Source organism: Theobroma cacao, chromosome 9 (assembly GCF_053813885.1).
Source record: "Theobroma cacao isolate CCN51 chromosome 9, ASM5381388v1, whole genome shotgun sequence".
Classification (NCBI taxonomy): domain Eukaryota; kingdom Viridiplantae; phylum Streptophyta; class Magnoliopsida; order Malvales; family Malvaceae; genus Theobroma; species Theobroma cacao.
The window spans coordinates 5591702-5608393 of NC_142647.1; the positions used below are offsets into that span (position 1 = coordinate 5591702).

At 35.3% G+C, this 16692-nt stretch overlaps 2 protein-coding genes across 3 annotated transcripts; one reads left to right on the top strand and one right to left on the bottom strand.

The window, feature by feature from the left end:
• The first annotated feature begins 6199 nt into the window (after nt 1-6199).
• Nucleotides 6200-12175, top strand: EMB2726 (elongation factor Ts family protein). 2 transcript variants are annotated; one of them, XM_007013039.3, is made up of 5 exons: nt 6200-6357; nt 7431-9085; nt 9598-9855; nt 10229-10943; nt 11272-12175. In XM_007013039.3, exons 2-5 carry the CDS (start codon nt 7498-7500, stop codon nt 11903-11905), a joined length of 3195 nt encoding a protein of 1064 aa, XP_007013101.3. In that variant the 5' UTR covers nt 6200-6357; nt 7431-7497; the 3' UTR covers nt 11906-12175. The 2 variants fall into 2 exon arrangements, with proteins under 2 accessions (XP_007013101.3, XP_007013102.3); XM_007013040.3 differs by having other exon boundaries at nt 10232-10943.
• A 161-nt stretch (nt 12176-12336) lies between these two features.
• LOC18588558 (S-adenosyl-L-methionine-dependent methyltransferases superfamily protein) lies at nt 12337-15447 on the bottom strand. The gene is made up of 9 exons (XM_007013041.3): nt 15268-15447; nt 15094-15150; nt 14892-14989; nt 14622-14691; nt 14378-14426; nt 13784-13872; nt 13640-13687; nt 13090-13149; nt 12337-12836 (listed from the first exon to the last, which is right to left on the bottom strand). Exons 1-9 carry the CDS (start codon nt 15325-15327, stop codon nt 12726-12728), a joined length of 642 nt encoding a protein of 213 aa, XP_007013103.3. The 5' UTR covers nt 15328-15447; the 3' UTR covers nt 12337-12725.
• Nucleotides 15448-16692: the final 1245 nt, after the last annotated feature.

Below are 16692 nucleotides of genomic sequence, written 5' to 3' on the forward strand. Positions count from 1 at the left end.
CTTTCATTTGTGTATTTAGTTTTTGATTTCTATCTCGTCTTGTTCTAGACAACATTCTCTATATATTAAGCAAAAGGGGGAAAAAACTTACTACTCTAAAGGCATATAGCATGGCCTTCAAGTATAGATTCTAGAAATCCTGGTTGCAGCTTAACAGGGATTTTTGGGATTATATCCAAACTTGTATCAATCTCGAAATTTTTGTTTGAATGTTTCCATAAAAGAGATTGCAATGTAAAATATATATTTCTCAAAAGGGTTCAATTCTCCAAAATCAAGTATTTCTTTATATTATACAAAAAAATATAACTAAATTTTGTGAAGAATTAATGCTGAATAAATATGTATATGTATATGTATATATATATATAGAGAGAGGGAGAGAGAGGGAGAGGCTAATTTGACCGAAAGATCGCGATAATTTGAGGGAAGATATCCTGTTTAAGAATTAGCCAAAGGGGAACCAAATCTAATTGAGCTGTTTAACGCATGATTTGTGGGTCATATTTTATGAGTTGTTTGTGTGGTGGAAAGTGAGAATCTTCCAATTTCTTATAAAGACATGTGAACCTCTTGCAATTACCAAAGAAACCCCCTTAAATCCCTCCCAGAGTATGGCATTTGCTGGGTAATTGCAGGCATAACCTTTTCTTTTTTACACTAAAATATGAGTTCCCTCATTCAGAAAGCAAAAGTCCTTATAATAATACCCACAGTTTAAACTCATCACACCTCTGGAGACTTTTTCGAGTTTTTTTTTTTTTTTTTGGAAATTAAATCACCCGAAGCTCATCATAAACTCTTTTTAAAATTATTAAGAGTCCGTTTGATTAATATTTTCAAAATTATTAAAATTATACACCAATCGATTATGACAGAAATACATCGATATAAGAGATTTCATTAAAATATACAGGGAATGGGGTTATATAAAAGAGGATAAATTTGCGTTGCACAACATTAAAAAGCAAAGTAAGTCAAAGCGGGGCGAGGGATCATTGGTTAAATTATGAATCCCAATTCAAAGGTTTGGTTAATTATTCTATATAATATTGAGGGACTCCCCATCACTCTTTTTTCCTCCAAACATGTTTGAAACAAATGAGCATTTAGAGATTAAATTAAAGCATCCTAAAAGTATTGGCTTAAGGAAGAAAACATGTATCACACAAATCCAACACTTGTTTTGGTTCCTGAATTTGTTATTGTTGTGGTCTTGCATGCACCCCCCAAAAAATAAATTTTTATTCGATTTCCGATGCTAAGCTTCGATGCAAACCTGTGAAAAATGCTGCCTTGCTCAATAAGATATATAATAATTATTATTATCATTTTCAACAACAATTATTTAATTCCATAGTCGTGAATCAGATGATTCAGGAAAATATAAAAATTAATTTGTTATGTTAAGCAATGTGACCGCTAACTGGCCATGGATTCACTACTAGTATTACGCCACGTGTTGTCGTTCAATGCTGACGCATGAATATTCTTCTTTGCTCATGATAATCCCCTTTAAATAAAACCCCAATCAGTCCAAGTTAACAATGATTAATTAAAATAAAAACCATATAAAAAAGATAAGAATTGTAAGGAGGAAGTAAACATGCAGCTGATGTTCCATGAATTGCTTAACCCTAAAAACTCTCAGAAAGTCTACATGGGGATTAACTTGGTAAGACCAACTGACCCCTCCCAAAAGGAGATATAGAGTTGAGAAATGAGAAATTTAATTAACTTTTTTCTGGTTACAGGGGGGGGGGGGGGGGGATGGCTTAATATTTTAAACCACATTGTAACATAATTATAATGATGAAATTAAAATGATCATAATTAATTAATAAAAACAGAGAAGAAAAGAGGGGATTATGTTGATTTGGTGTGATTTGATGAGTGATGTAGTTAGCAATGATAAAATATTAGAAACAACAAAGACAAAGTCTAGTGGAGAGAGATGTAGAGAATATCATATCTACTATAGATTTGTGGGCACATGCAAACCTTACAGGTTGCATTACTTCACACGATTTGCAAAGCAAATGTAATCCCTAGGAAAACGCTGTGTCTATGTATAGTTTTTTTTTTTTTTTTTTCGGAGAGCCAAAGGCAAAGGGAGCAGCCCCTCCCCACCATTCCCAAATCCGTCCATGATCCAACTACAACACTAAAATCACCCGCAATCCTATTTTATATGAGATTCTAAACCTTTATTTAATCTGAAATATTGGTATGGGGACTTGTTCCCAAAGCTGTTCTAGCTAGTTTAGGGCATTTTCTTTATCGGTTTGTCTCTCTTTCTTTTTTCAAAATCTACGGTTAAGATGAAGAGAGATGTGGGAGGATAGAAAGAGTCTAGGTATCTCAGCTTTGGGTGTATATATAAATTATGCAGCTAAGAATATCCTAAGATTCTCGGAAAAGATTGATTCAACATCAGCTAGTGTGATGTGATCTTTACTTTTAGTATATAATTAGTAACCATATTCTTTTTTTTTATTTAAAAATTTTCTGTTTACACAATGTATATAGTTGTGTATCAGTACTGCATTTGGTTTTCTAGTGCCATGGCTTAGAAAAAAGTGCATAATAAACTATAAACATTTGCTTTGACCCCTTTGTGCAAAAAGAAGTCAGATCATGCATGCCCCAACTATTATTTCACACAAAGGTGTACCATATTTATAATACAACATCTAAATGCATTACTTTGCAGTCTTTTTTTTTTCGGTTTAATTATATACGATCATGCAACTATTAACATATTTATAATATATGTTGGAAACAAAAAGGTAGTCCCTTCAGGAGATGATTATCAGCTGTTCGATGTACCAAGGCAGGGAATTGCATGTTAACCTTCTGGACGTTTAGAATTTGGTTCTTTTTTCTTTTTGGGGTGCTTTGGTTTCCTCCATACAATTTGGTTCCAAAACAGCTGCAAGCTATGTAGCATCAAGATAAAGGTACTGACATATGTATCCTATGAATCAAATCTTATACTATAAATGTGTCACTAACAAATTAAATCTAAACTGAATTCCCGAAATGTATATGTAGAGATTGTCTATTAATGTGTTTAATATGTTAAAAATTTTCTTCTTGAGGTTGAAATTGCAGCAAAAAAGTGCCAAGGCTAACAGATAAATATTACATCATATGCTTAAAAAAATGTTGAGTCTCGACATTCTTTTCTATTTATATATGACAGAGTTTAAGAGAGAGCTCTTCCTCTAATTTCTATATAATATTTTCTCCTGAATCAAACAGTAACCATACCATAGTATATATTCTTCAATAAATATCTTTTTATTTTCTCCCCTTGTTAAGATTCCTGTGTTTCTTTCCTGTTAGAAATTAATCACAATATTTTGTTATATTATATTCAACCAATTATACAGCCTATGGTTTGGTGGATCATGTGCGTTTTAACACAAATTATATACTAAAATGCTTTAGGTAGTGACCAAGATCCCATGCTTTAACCATCCCAAAAAAAAAAGGCTGCATGATTGAGTTAATAAACCTTGAGGATACCTAGATCCCTTTAATCAGCTTACGGAGAGCTGAGCCAAGGAAAAATAAACCTTAAATCCATGTTTGGCTTAGGTGGAAGATTTCCTTGCATATTTTAAAATGCAAGAAGCCTCTAAGAATTGTATAATTAAGATTGATGGGTGTCTGGCACAACTGGAAACTGCAAGGAGAGCTCCTGACCCACATGTGGAAGATGCTGCAGAATTCAACACCTGGCTGGTTTCTTTGGATATGGCAATGGCAATGCCTAATTGAAAAAACAAACCCTTTTGATGGGCCCCACTGATGACTTGGAAATGGGGCACTATCAATGCATTTGGTCCTCATTGTCTCCTGTATTATTGAAAATACCACTCATAAAACCAACATCCCCAGTGCTCTTATGATCTATCTTGGATATGGTTTTCTGATGTTGTTTGATTTAGAAATCCAGAATGATCACCTAAGTCTCTTGGCTTAAAATTCCAATAAATATTGTTTCCTTCCAATGATATACGTTACATGTATTGCATTGTCAATCAATTATGTTAAGAAACACTTTTAAATTAAAGATTCATATCATTTTATTTATTCAATTGGGGATTTTTATTATATCCACACACATTTTGCCAGCTTCCATAAATTTTAAGTTGCAGATGTCAGTCCAACTAGCTTTTAATTAACCTTTGTTTTACCTATTCAAGTTTAATTTCTGAGGAAAACAAGTCAACTTTTTGTGAAAGTAATTGGTTTTTTCTATGACTATCAATTAGTGGAGCTTACAAGTCCCATGTATGGTGCCTAAACAAAATCAAGCTGGCTTATTCTTTTTCTCTTTTTAAATAACAAATAGAGGATTTCTATCAAATTTTCCATCCATTCAATCATCCAATTAGAGTAAGCTCACTTGAACAATGAAATCTTATTAGCTTAATCATTTCTGCCACTTAATAAACAGTTTTCAAGTTCTCAAACTCAATGAACATTTGATAAAAGGAAGGAAGAGTATTCAAGTTTCAATGCACATGTGAAGATTTAATTTGAGACTATGAAGGGGATGCTTAAAGGAAACTTACTATTAAATTGTTGTTTTCTGGGGGCAAATGTTCATAATATTTCATAATTAGATTTGCATTAACCTTTGAATAGACTTTATTCTTTCTTTGTACAAAGCCTTTAACTAGACTCAAGATGATCAAATTGCAGGCAGTTTTGACAAAATATGAGCCACAATTTGTCACCTTCCCACGTGGGTAGGATTATAAAACTCTGCTTTTTCTAGCATTGGGAATAAAGGAGTATCAGCCCTATGAACTTTCCTTGTTCGACAATCCTGAAAATTTGTCATGTAATTGCAGTGTTATGCAAGGTATGAGGTCATTCTCCTCCAGGGGTGATGTATTGTTTATGGTTTCTGCCCATGCTTGCATTATTAGTTTATTATACTTTCATGATGAATCTGCGGAATTTGGTTTCTGCTGCCCAACACTTGTTTTCAAGGTACAAAAAGGCATAGCTAGCCTGCATGCATGCATGTGGGCAAATATACTATATATTTTATGAGTTCACATTTGCTGCTCTTTACCATTATAAATGTGTTAGGTAACAAAAAGGTTTTGATCCTTCACATAATAATAAGTCAAGAAAGTGACATGCATCACTCTCTTTTTTAATATTTCCAGTCTATCAAGATCATTGGGTTCACTGTTCAAAAAAGTGGAAGATGTGGAAAAATGTTTAAAAGAGCTTGTTTATCAGTTTATGTAAGCTAAGCCATATCTTTGAAGAGGATTGGCCTGACATGATATCGATGAGGCAGATTCATTGCAAATCTACAAGGAATCCAGAACAAAGGGATTGATTTTATACTACATCAGTTCAGTAATAGTGCCTGAATCTGACAATTTGAAGAAATATGATGTATATGGTTTCCAATATCCCTAAGAAATTGTAGGAGAATTCAATACTTTGGTAAGCTTCATGTGTCGTACTTGTTGTGGCACAATTGCTTGCAAATGGCATTGGAATTCCCATGCAAAAAACTGCTGACAGATTCTAAAGAATTTCCCGCATGAACTGAAGCTGTTGCTTTTGATGTGATTCATGTCAATTTCCAACCGCAACTATCATAACGCTTAAAACAAAAGCTAATTACAATCTCTCTCTTGTTGCTTTGTCCCTGAAAAGTTGATACAAATTTACTAAAGAAAAAATCCCACTTTCTTTAGACACTATTTTCTTTACTTTTCTAAAAATTCATAAGAAGGAGATTCTGATTTCATGCATATCTATGCATCATTCAACATCAAAAGGAAAACAAGGGATTGAGTTGAAAAGTTTGAATTTTCATTTTATCAGATAAAAGAATTAAAGTAGCCCAGGAGTAGAGCAAACTATCTGAAACCGAAGTAAAAGGTCCAACTTTCTTTCTAGAAGAAGAAACAAAGAACTAGAGGTCCAAATCGACGTCTAGGAAACAGGTTTGGGTTTTATCTTCGGCCCCTTAAGAAAAATATAGGCCCCTCTGCCCTAGAATACAAGTCCATCCTAACCAGCTTTGCTTTTTAGCCAATCATAAGCTAAAGGCTGGAAAAAAGAAAAAAAAAAAAAAGGAAACTTGTGCAAGAGCCGAGCCGAGCCCATAATCATCATCGTATTTTTTACTTTTTCCTAACCATGAATGAAACCAAAGATAAGGATTTAAAGCCCCACCTTTCATTTCCCTCTCCTCCTTCTTCACTTGTGATGAATAGGCTTTATCACCAAACGACACCTTGGGTTTGTTTCTGATACTTATTTTTAGTTCATTCTGAAAACTTTTCCCAGAAAGCTTTAGCTCTCAAAAAGGTATCATTTTTGCTTGATTATAAGCCAATGGGTCTTTGGTTTTGAAGTTGCTTTCTGTTTTTCTGTGATTTTCTAATGATGGGTTGTTGTTAATTTTTTTTCCTGTTTTGGTTCTCTTTGGCCGCAGTCATGTCAAGTTTGAAATTGTTTGGTTTTTTGGTAATGAATTTGCTATGCTTGTTATCGAATTGGGAAGGAAATGTTGGGATTTAGTTTTTGAGTGGAATTCTATTACTGTTACAGTGAACAAAGTGAATAAAACAACACATTTATCCCAAAAAGAAAAAGAAACTGTGAACGAATTGAATTTTGATAAGGAACTCTTCTATTCTGTTAAGAAAGAATTTGGTTAGTTTTTTATCGAAGTCATGTCATTGGTCCATAATGCACTTTATAAGAATTAACTCTTGTTTCTGAAGGTAAGGGCTTTTGCTAGTTGATATAATGTTCAAATGCACAGTGTGATAATTTGGTTATTGTTTCTTTGCTTTGAAATCCTGCTTAAAAGAGAAAAAGTTGTCGAATTTCGTTTTCTTTAAATTCAATATTATTTTCTTAAATTGAAGATAGAGACTTTTCCTAGCTGTAGAACAGTTAGATTAAAAATGTTGCATATGCGTGTCTTGTGTTTTTAAACTTATGATTTTGGCCAAATAGGCAGAGAAGACACATAATTGAGAATCTGTTAATCAAAGCAAAGTGAAAATTTGAACTCTCAATGATTTGTGAAATATCTAAAAAGCATAATTATCAGCTAAATACACCTCTCTTTATTATCAGAAACTAATGTGTTTGCTGCAAAACAGTTAATATACACTTGGAACCTATTGTGCCTGGCATATCAAGCCTTTAGTTGAACATGAAATATTTTGATTTGCATGAAAAATATAATCACCAGAATCTTGCCTATGATTGAAATTGCTGCGTGCTGAATTAAATTACTAATTCTTTCTGTATTTATAGAAGATATTAGGCATCTTGATTTTAGAACAACTGGTGCTTGGACATCTTATGCCTTATCTCAAACTCAGGGGAAATTTATGTGTTTGAGCACATCATTCTTGTTCTTGCAGGTGAAGAAACAGATGAAACACTTATTTTAGTGCAGACAGTATTTTAACTTTTGCCATTCAAGTCAACATGACTCCTGTAATCCCCTGTTCCATTAGCAACATCACACTTATTCCTGGAACTGCCTGTACAGTAAGGAAGAATACTTGTTTAACAAGATGCAGTTTACCAAGAAAACATACAAGATATGCTTTACCCTCACAAAGATTTATCCTACCTCTCTCAACTTGTGTGACACTGTTTCCACAATACAGAACAGGGTATGCTTTACATAGAAAACCTGGAGTACATATATCGGCCACAGGGACTGATGTAGCAGTGGAGGAATCTGATTCTACTGTGACAGACGTTTCAAGTGGAGGCTCAGAAATACAATCAGATGCAGTTGAAACAAGTGAAAAATCGACCAGCAAATCAGACTCCAGTCCTGCTCCAACTCAGTCCAGACAAACAAGACCTGTTAGAAAGAGTGAGATGCCACCTATTAAGAATGAGGAGCTTATCCCCGGTGCAATGTTTACTGGGAAAGTAAGATCAATCCAACCATTTGGTGCGTTTGTTGATTTTGGAGCTTTCACAGATGGGCTGGTGCATGTTTCCCAGTTGAGTGATAGCTTTGTTAAGGATGTTGCAAGTTTTGTGTCTGTTGGACAAGAGGTGAAGGTGAGGTTAGTTGAAGTGAACACTGATAGTGGGAGGATATCTCTTTCTATGCGTGAAAATGATGATGCTAGTAAACGCCAGCCACGAAAAGATGGTCCTGCCGCTACTGATAGGGCAAGGCCTGCTAGGAAGAATGCTTCAAAGCCCAGCCAGAGAAAGGAGGAGGTGAAAAGTTCAAAATTCGTCAAGGGACAAGACCTAGAGGGCACGGTGAAGAATTTAACTAGGTCTGGTGCTTTTATATCCCTTCCTGAGGGGGAAGAAGGATTCTTGCCGACATCAGAAGAATCTGATGATGGACTTATGAGTATGATGGGAGGCTCATCACTGCAGGTTGGCCAAGAAGTCAATGTACGTGTGTTACGCATCTCAAGGGGACGAGTAACCTTGACGATGAAGAAAGAAGAGGATGACAACAAATTGGACTCACAGCTCAGCCAAGGTGTGGTTCATACTGCAACAAATCCTTTTGTGCTAGCTTTCCGTGAGAATAAGGAGATTGCTGCATTTTTGGATCAGAGAGAAAAGTCAGAGGAAATAAAGGTTCAACCAGTTGAGGAGTCGGCCACTGTTTCTACTGCAGCAAATGAAATAGTTGAAAAGGAAACAGAAATAGCTGAAAAGGAAACAGATACAGTAGCTGATACTGCAAACAAGGCTGAGGAAACCACAGAAAAAGAAACAGAGGAGAGTTCTGAAGTTTTATCCCCTGAAGGTAGTGCCGAGTCTCCTTCAGTAGATGAGGTGGAAAATGATGAAACAGCTGGATCATCTGGAGAAGTAGTTGATCAAGTTACGACTTCAGCAAATTCAGTAGCTGATGAAATTTCCACACTGAAAGATGAAGTACAAGTAGAAACACCTCTAGCTGAGGGCAAAAGTCCTTCTGCTGCATCAGCTCAAGATGAGGAAGTTGGAGCTATTCCTGGAGAAAATGGCAGCATTGCCAGCACAGGTGTACAACCTGACGTTCATGTTCCCAAGGATCCTGAAGGTAGATATCCATAACACTGGTAGCTATGTTGTGACAAAAATCATCACCAAATGATGAATGGAAACACAATATCTATGATTCTGCATCATATACAAGGGATCACTGTCTGATAAACAAAATAAATGAAGAGCTAAAAATCTATTTTCAAGGATTTTGTTAAGCAATGGTTTATTAGCAAGATATAATTTGCAAGAGGATACAGCTCAAGGTTCTATTAAATTAGTTATAGAGTGAAAAACAACCTTTTCATAAATGTACTATTTTTTTCTTGAATTACTTGAGATATATCCAACTCCATTAGTTCATTTCTCTGTTTCTTTTACAAGATGTTTGGGAAGTACAGTTTTTGATGCAATAGAATGACTATTGTGTCAGTTATGGCGTTCCATATTCTCATCCCTAACTAAGCAATAGTTGTTTCGTGAAAAAAGAAATAGAGAAAATAAGGATATGTTATTTTTGTTCACTCTGTTTTTGGTATATGTATTTCTTATTGTTGATCTTGCATACAGATACAGTGGAAAACAATGTAACTTCTGATCCATCTCAAGAATCTGCTGATGATCAGATTAAGTCTTCAGGAAGTGAAGTGATTGAAGAAGCAGAGAATCAAGTTGAGGATACCAAAGTTGAAGTGCAGATAGAGACACCAGTTTCTAAGGTTGAAATTCCTTCTACTTCACAAGTTGAAGAGGCAGAACCTGCACCTCAGAAGAATGATGAGGTTACAGATTCGAATGGCTCTGCCCCTAAGGAAAATGTGACTAAAGGTTTATAATTTATCCACTTTGGCAGTTCTTCTAACCTATTAGAGGCATCTTACAAACTTTTGAATTAAGCTCTAATCCAGCAAGGAAACTTTAAAGCTGCAAAAATGTATTGTTTGTCTGTGCTTTTCAATACAGTATGCTCCCTCCATCTCAAATTGAATGTCCACTATTCATTTTGGGATATCCTGAAACTGTGCCTTGTTTTTATCGTTGGACTCCTAAAACTCTTGTATGTGGACATTCAATTTGGATGGGCGGAGTGTGTGTGTATTAAGACATTCATGATACTTATTGTGTTTTTATACAATATTTATATTTTTTTTAAGACATTTATTTTATCTTCCTCAATTTATTGATTCATATGCATGAACAGCAGCAACTATATCACCGGCTCTTGTAAAGCAGCTCCGTGAAGAAACAGGAGCAGGAATGATGGATTGCAAGAAAGCTCTCTCAGAGACTGGAGGGGACATTGTTAAAGCTCAGGAGTTTCTCCGCAAGAAAGGCTTGGCAAGTGCAGCAAAAAAAGCCAGTCGAGTTACAGCTGAAGGAAGAATAGGTTCTTACATTCATGATAGCAGGATTGGTGTCCTGGTAGAGGTTAACTGTGAGACAGATTTTGTCTCCCGAGGTGACATTTTTAAGGAGCTTGTTGATGATCTAGCCATGCAGGTCGCTGCCTGCTCTCAAGTACAATATCTTGTTCCAGAAGATGTTCCTGAGGATGTTGTAAACAAGGAACGAGAAATAGAGATGCAAAAGGAAGATCTCTTATCGAAACCAGAGCAGATCAGATCAAAGATTGTTGAAGGTCGGATAAGGAAGAGACTTGAGGACTTGGCTTTACTCGAGCAGTCCTACATTAAGAATGATAAGGTGGTGGTGAAAGATTGGGTGAAGCAGACTATTGCAACCATTGGAGAAAATATAAAAGTGAAAAGATTTGTGAGGTTCAATCTTGGAGAGGGCCTGGAGAAGAAAAGCCAGGATTTTGCTGCTGAAGTGGCTGCCCAAACTGCAGCAAAACCAGTGTCTACTGCTGGAAAAGAGCAATCAGGTTCAGTGGAAGCCAAGGAAGTTGATCAGAAGTAAGTGGCTGTTTTCCATGGTTCTGGTTTCTTACTCCCTACAATATCATAGTGGTCAATGCTTTGTCTATAATTTGAATTTCTGAAGTATTTAAGAACATGGCACTTTTGTGTTTGTATATATGTTTGGTAGATTAGGCAGTAGGTTTGAGAATGAAAATCAGTTGTTGCCTCCGACAATGCGAAAATTTCCCTTTTGTATGTATTTGTTCTATTGCATTGCCTTTTCACCATGTGTGCTAAAAATACTTGTAGAAAATAAATGTGGCCTTGTTTTTATTCCAATAATTTCTTGCATGGTTTATATTCACCCATATCTCTTTTGCAGACCAACAGTAGCAGTCTCTGCTGCACTTGTTAAACAACTGCGTGATGAAACAGGAGCTGGGATGATGGACTGCAAGAAAGCTCTGACTGAAACTGGAGGCGATCTTGAGAAGGCTCAGGAATACCTTAGAAAGAAGGGCCTTTCAACTGCTGACAAGAAATCCAGCCGGCTTGCAGCTGAAGGCAGAATTGGTTCCTACATTCACGACTCTCGCATTGGTGTACTAATTGAAGTCAACTGTGAGACCGACTTTGTTGGTAGAAGCGAAAAATTCAAAGAGTTGGTTGATGACTTAGCAATGCAAGTCGTGGCCTGTCCACAGGTGCAGTTTGTATCCATTGAAGAAGTTCCAGAGAGTGTTGTGAGTAAAGAAAAAGAACTTGAGATGCAAAGAGAAGATCTTGCATCAAAACCAGAGAACATTAGAGAGAAAATTGTCGAAGGGAGGGTCTCAAAGAGGCTTGGAGAGCTTGCCCTTTTGGAACAGCCGTTCATTAAGGATGACAGTGTGCTGGTTAAAGACCTGGTAAAGCAAACTGTTGCAGCACTTGGTGAGAACATAAAAGTCCGAAGGTTTGTTCGATTTACTCTTGGAGAGACAGTTGAAGATACTAAAATAGGAACTGAAGAATGACACAGGAAGATGTTGCTTTAAGATGGAACTTCCAATGATACCAATGGGAAACAATGGAGGCGACTGAGAGATCTGGTTGGTGGTAGGAATTAATTTTGGTCGAGAGGAACGTGATTCTTTTTTGATGTGATTAAGCAAGTTTTCAATGTAGTGGGCGTCATTGTATTAAAAGCTACTTCTGATTTTGTAAGATGAGATTAGTATCTTTCCAATTGTTTTGCAAAAATGGAAATACTGAAACTTGTGAGGAATTATTAAATTAACTCAAAAGTTGGCTTCGTACTTGCAAGAGAAGAGTGACAGGTCCAGGTTCAAAGACCTTTTCCCTGCAGGCTATTGAGGGCCAGGCTCAGGTTGCCCGCTGCTATCTCCGAATGTGCTGCCTTTCTAACTGTGATAATTTCTGCCCCAATTAAGAATATTCTTGCCCGTCGGACACTAATATTTAGCTGTTACATATACTAAATTTTCCCCAGGTCATTCACAGGGATATGTCCAACGTTTAGGATAAGTGAGATTTTGATTGAAAGCCCCAGCTCTGAGCTAGTTTCCCTAATCCAGATGAGACTGCAAAATTGATATATAGAGATTTTACAAAGTGTCTCAAATTAAGATAGCGAAGCAAACACATAAGGAGCCGGAGGACTTTCTTGATTTCTCATCAACTATTACATGAAGTCACATTCCTGAATCTGTTTCTCCTACAGAGCCACACCTGCCACCTCCAGTACCAAAATCAAGGGGAGTTAAAAGGATCATCCTTTTTGTTCGTTTAATGTGAGATATACTTCAAGCATGGTCTCGATGAGCATTTAGGCAGTTAAATGTCTTTTCCCCTACTCCTTTTGGGTACAAATCGCCAGAGGTCCACAGCAATATCCACCTCTTTTTTCTTGTGAAACTTGTATAGTTGGGGAACATCAAAACGGAGCTGGTCATAAAATGGGGTGGGGAAGAGAGAAAATAGGAAGCAAATATTTTAATAAAAATTAGAGTAAAAGCAATTTCAAAGAGTGCAATGCAAGCAACAAGCAGTAGAATATATGCCTAAGCCCAGATCATGCTGACAGCTTACTCAGCAAACCATCAGCATAATCTCATCTGTGAAGGCTTATGCATAATGGCAACGTTCGTTTATGGTCATAAAAGAAATATCATCAGATTGTGAAGCTTGTTTTACCCACCTCACACAAGACCTCAGCGCTGCTAGCATTTAAGTCCCTCAAGGCCACTCTTTTCACATGCTACAGTGAGGAAAGAAAATTATCTCAATTTTTAGTCACAGTAAAATCCTTATGCAAACAGCACAAGCAGCTAACGTTGTGCATGGAAGAAACAGACTATATGGGACAAATCGATGAGAAATTACATTGGCAACAAAAGATGAAATAATGTTGCTAATTAGCAAGCAAATTTGGGCAAATAAAAATGCAGGACTGTTTTGATAGTATAAACATAACTGATTTTACAGTGAAGATAATTAAGAGCAAATAATCGCTTTCACAACAATAAGACGATTACTTTGCACTCTTTAAATTAGAGGGAACTATTGACTACCAAAATACCTATGCGAACTAAAACATGAAACACAGGAGACCAAATGTTAATCAATGACTAGTTAATTTGCTATTTTAGTTTTAAATCCATCATGTACACAAAATAAATTAAGGGCAGAGCAAGTAATTTCAATAGATTTCCATTCAACTACTAGAAAATGCAAAGCGAATTACTTACATCTCTTGTTGAGGTCTTATGCAATGAATAAACAGCTTGAGAAGCAACCTGGCACATACAAGATATGGACAAATATGCTTATTAGATCAAACAAGCTGAAAAAAAAAAGGATTTGAAACATCTTGACTTTGTCAGTGGTTTTACCTTCAATGCTACAAATAGAAAATCCATGTCAGCACCCTTCTTTCGAGTTCCAAATGGAGGATTCATCACAACGGTATCAACAATTTGACCTGAAAAACAGATGGAGACCGTAAGATGAAGATAAAAATCACAAGAATTTAAAATTGGGAAACAGGCAGTAGATCATTCCTTTAACATACATATTGTTTTAAACTTAATTTTTACTATTTTTTTCTCTTGATTGATTCAATACTCATAACATAGTGGCCACAAAGTAATGAATAGATTATGTTTAGTACATCTCCTACAAATATAATAAATCAAAGAAGAAAGAAGTTCAATTACTGTGGAGCCAGTCATCCATGTACCTACAAATTCTAAGCATGAAAATGATTAGCCATATACTTCCTGTATTTTATTACCCAAATATTTCAATGTGCTAGAGAATCACCGTTTCCTGCAAGCTAACTGTTGATTACATCTCATAAGAGAATAACATGTTCATATCAGAATGACTGGTAATTTCCAGGGGTAAAAACCAATTAGGACAATTATGCTTCAAGTGTGTGCATACGCTGACAGGGAAATAGAGAGGAAAGGAGAAGGAATTGTTACCTCTCCATCCTAGGTTACTGATGTCACACTGAATAAAGTCTATGTCCAACTGCAAGTTCAATTAAGAAAGCAACGCATCATGAAATGTATAAATTACTAAGAAAATAATCAAATCAACTAGCATAGATTAAAACTGCATTGAATAGATAGACTGATAGAGAGAAAAAGACGTCAGAACTATGTCAATGAGGCCAACAAAAGCTCTAGGCCTTACTATAGATCGAAATCAATAAAGAGAGAGCACCTCAAGATCCTCGGCGTTCATTGTTGCTATCTCAAGAGATTGAGAATCAATATCAATTCCGATAACCTGCCTATTCCAAGCAACAGAACGCCCACATAAAAACAAAAGATATGGAAGCAAATACAGAGCTTTTTTCTCTCTCTCATTTAAAAACATAAATTCTTTTAGATATTCAAATTCAGCTCAAGTTAAGGAATCTACAAGTACAAGGGAAGAATGAATGAGAATGAGAATGAGAATGGAGAAGAGAGGGGCAAAAGGTAAACTCACTCAGCACCCAATAGAGCAGCAGCAGCACCTAGAGTGCCACATCCACAACCAAAATCAGCCACAACCTTGTTGCTAATATCATCAAATGAATTCTCAGCCTAAAAAATTAAAAAACGAATAAGGAAAAGCTTAATACCCAAGTAGTCATTTACATGGGAAATGAAAGAAGGTTAAGAAAAATGAAGCATCAAAAGTTCGGTACCGTGTAGAGCAACCCAGCGGCGATGTGAGGTCCAGTAGGGTACTGTTCCAGCTCCACCTGCACTAGAAAACAGATATCCCACCACGAACTGATTCAACAACTACTGTCATTTTAACAAATTATGTTTTTCCTTATTTGGGGTTAAGGGAGAGAAACAGACAGAAAAGGGAAGACCTTTGGGTTTGAGAACTGTTGAAGACCGCCTAAGAGGCTTTCCAGTTGTTTCAGCTTCATGGTTTTTCTTTGGGAATCCTTTTAACAAAAGCACAGAATAGAAGATTCAGCAGCTGCTTCTTCTTTCTTTTAATTAGCCCTAGGTATTTTTTTTCAGATGTTTTGTGAATATGTGGGGAATATACGTATACTAGAATTCCACGTTTTGAAATTACAACAATGGGTTTTCAAAGGTTCCTTCTAATTTTAATTAATACAAAAAGCTTGCAAATTGTATTTTCTTTTTGGCTTCTGCTTTTTTCTTTTTCTTTTTCTTTTTTTTACATCATGCATGGGGAATTTAGCTTTTGTCTTTTTACAAGTTTTGAGCCTTTTTCTCTTTTATCTTTTTCTAACTTTTTGGTTGACAATTTTTTTCTTTGTGTAATTAATAAATAAAATACTACAAATTATGCCAACGTGTAAGGTTACTTTCTTTTTCTTTAAATTGAGTCCCTTTCATCTTTTGAAGTAGAATCTTATTATTGCTTCATTTCCTACATTTACATTTATGCAATAAGTCTTAGTCGTTTGGTATTGGGAAATTTGCATCCTATTCTCAATAATGACGTAAGAATAGTGTTAACATGGCATGATTAAATATAGAAATAGATTTTATAAGTATTGATGTGAAATTGTTTAATTTGAAGTCGACATATGAAATTTATTACTGTCAAGTGAAAAATCAATTAAAATAGTAACTCATCGTGATAAATCAAAAATCTAAATAAAAATTTTATGTTTAGGAACCCAAATTGTGACCTTCTTTCCATTTAACAATAATATATTTCACATGGCAACTTCACATTGAACAATCCAATCAATGACAAAGTTAGAATTTCGCATTTAAAGAGGTAAACAAGAGGTGGTCAAATCACGGGATCTTGGGGCAATGCAGCATGGAGAATAATTTTACTGTGTTACTTTAGTCTTTTAAGTCTAGTAAAATTAGTTGTTGATTAATTGGTATGAAATGTCTCACCAAATAAAAAAATTATTATAAAAATAAATTTTTAAAAAATAAAAATATATATTATAAAATTTTTAAATTTTTAAGAGACAAGAGTCCTACTAACCCCCCATTTACACGAGTGAGTAAAATTATATCAAATTAATATTCATCCGAATTAAATGTGATTTTGGTAAAACAGTTTGGTCAAATTAGTCTAAAACGTTTGGTCAATTTAATTTATTTGATCGATTCTCCATTTTTAAATTTTTAAATTGAACCAATCAAAGGATCAAATTAATATTTTATATATATTAATATATATAATATTATATATTATTTTTAAATTTATATAAAATATAAAATATTTAATATTTTCAATTTTTAATTGCTAAGTTATTACAGCTGCCATTTCAGCTTGTACCCCGCACCCCGCA

Coding starts and splice junctions, on each gene's coding strand:
- EMB2726 (XM_007013039.3), top strand. CDS start 7,498: ATGACTCCTGTAATCCCCTGTTCCATTAGCAACATCACACTTATTCCT. Junction 9,856..10,228: donor TAAGGAAAATGTGACTAAAG/GTTTATAATTTA, acceptor ATGCATGAACAG/CAGCAACTATATCACCGGCT. Junction 10,944..11,271: donor GCCAAGGAAGTTGATCAGAA/GTAAGTGGCTGT, acceptor TCTCTTTTGCAG/ACCAACAGTAGCAGTCTCTG.
- LOC18588558 (XM_007013041.3), bottom strand. CDS start 15,327: ATGAAGCTGAAACAACTGGAAAGCCTCTTAGGCGGTCTTCAACAGTTC. Junction 13,873..14,377: donor CAGTAACCTAGGATGGAGAG/GTAACAATTCCT, acceptor TCTGTTTTTCAG/GTCAAATTGTTGATACCGTT. Junction 13,150..13,639: donor ATAAGACCTCAACAAGAGAT/GTAAGTAATTCG, acceptor TCCTCACTGTAG/CATGTGAAAAGAGTGGCCTT.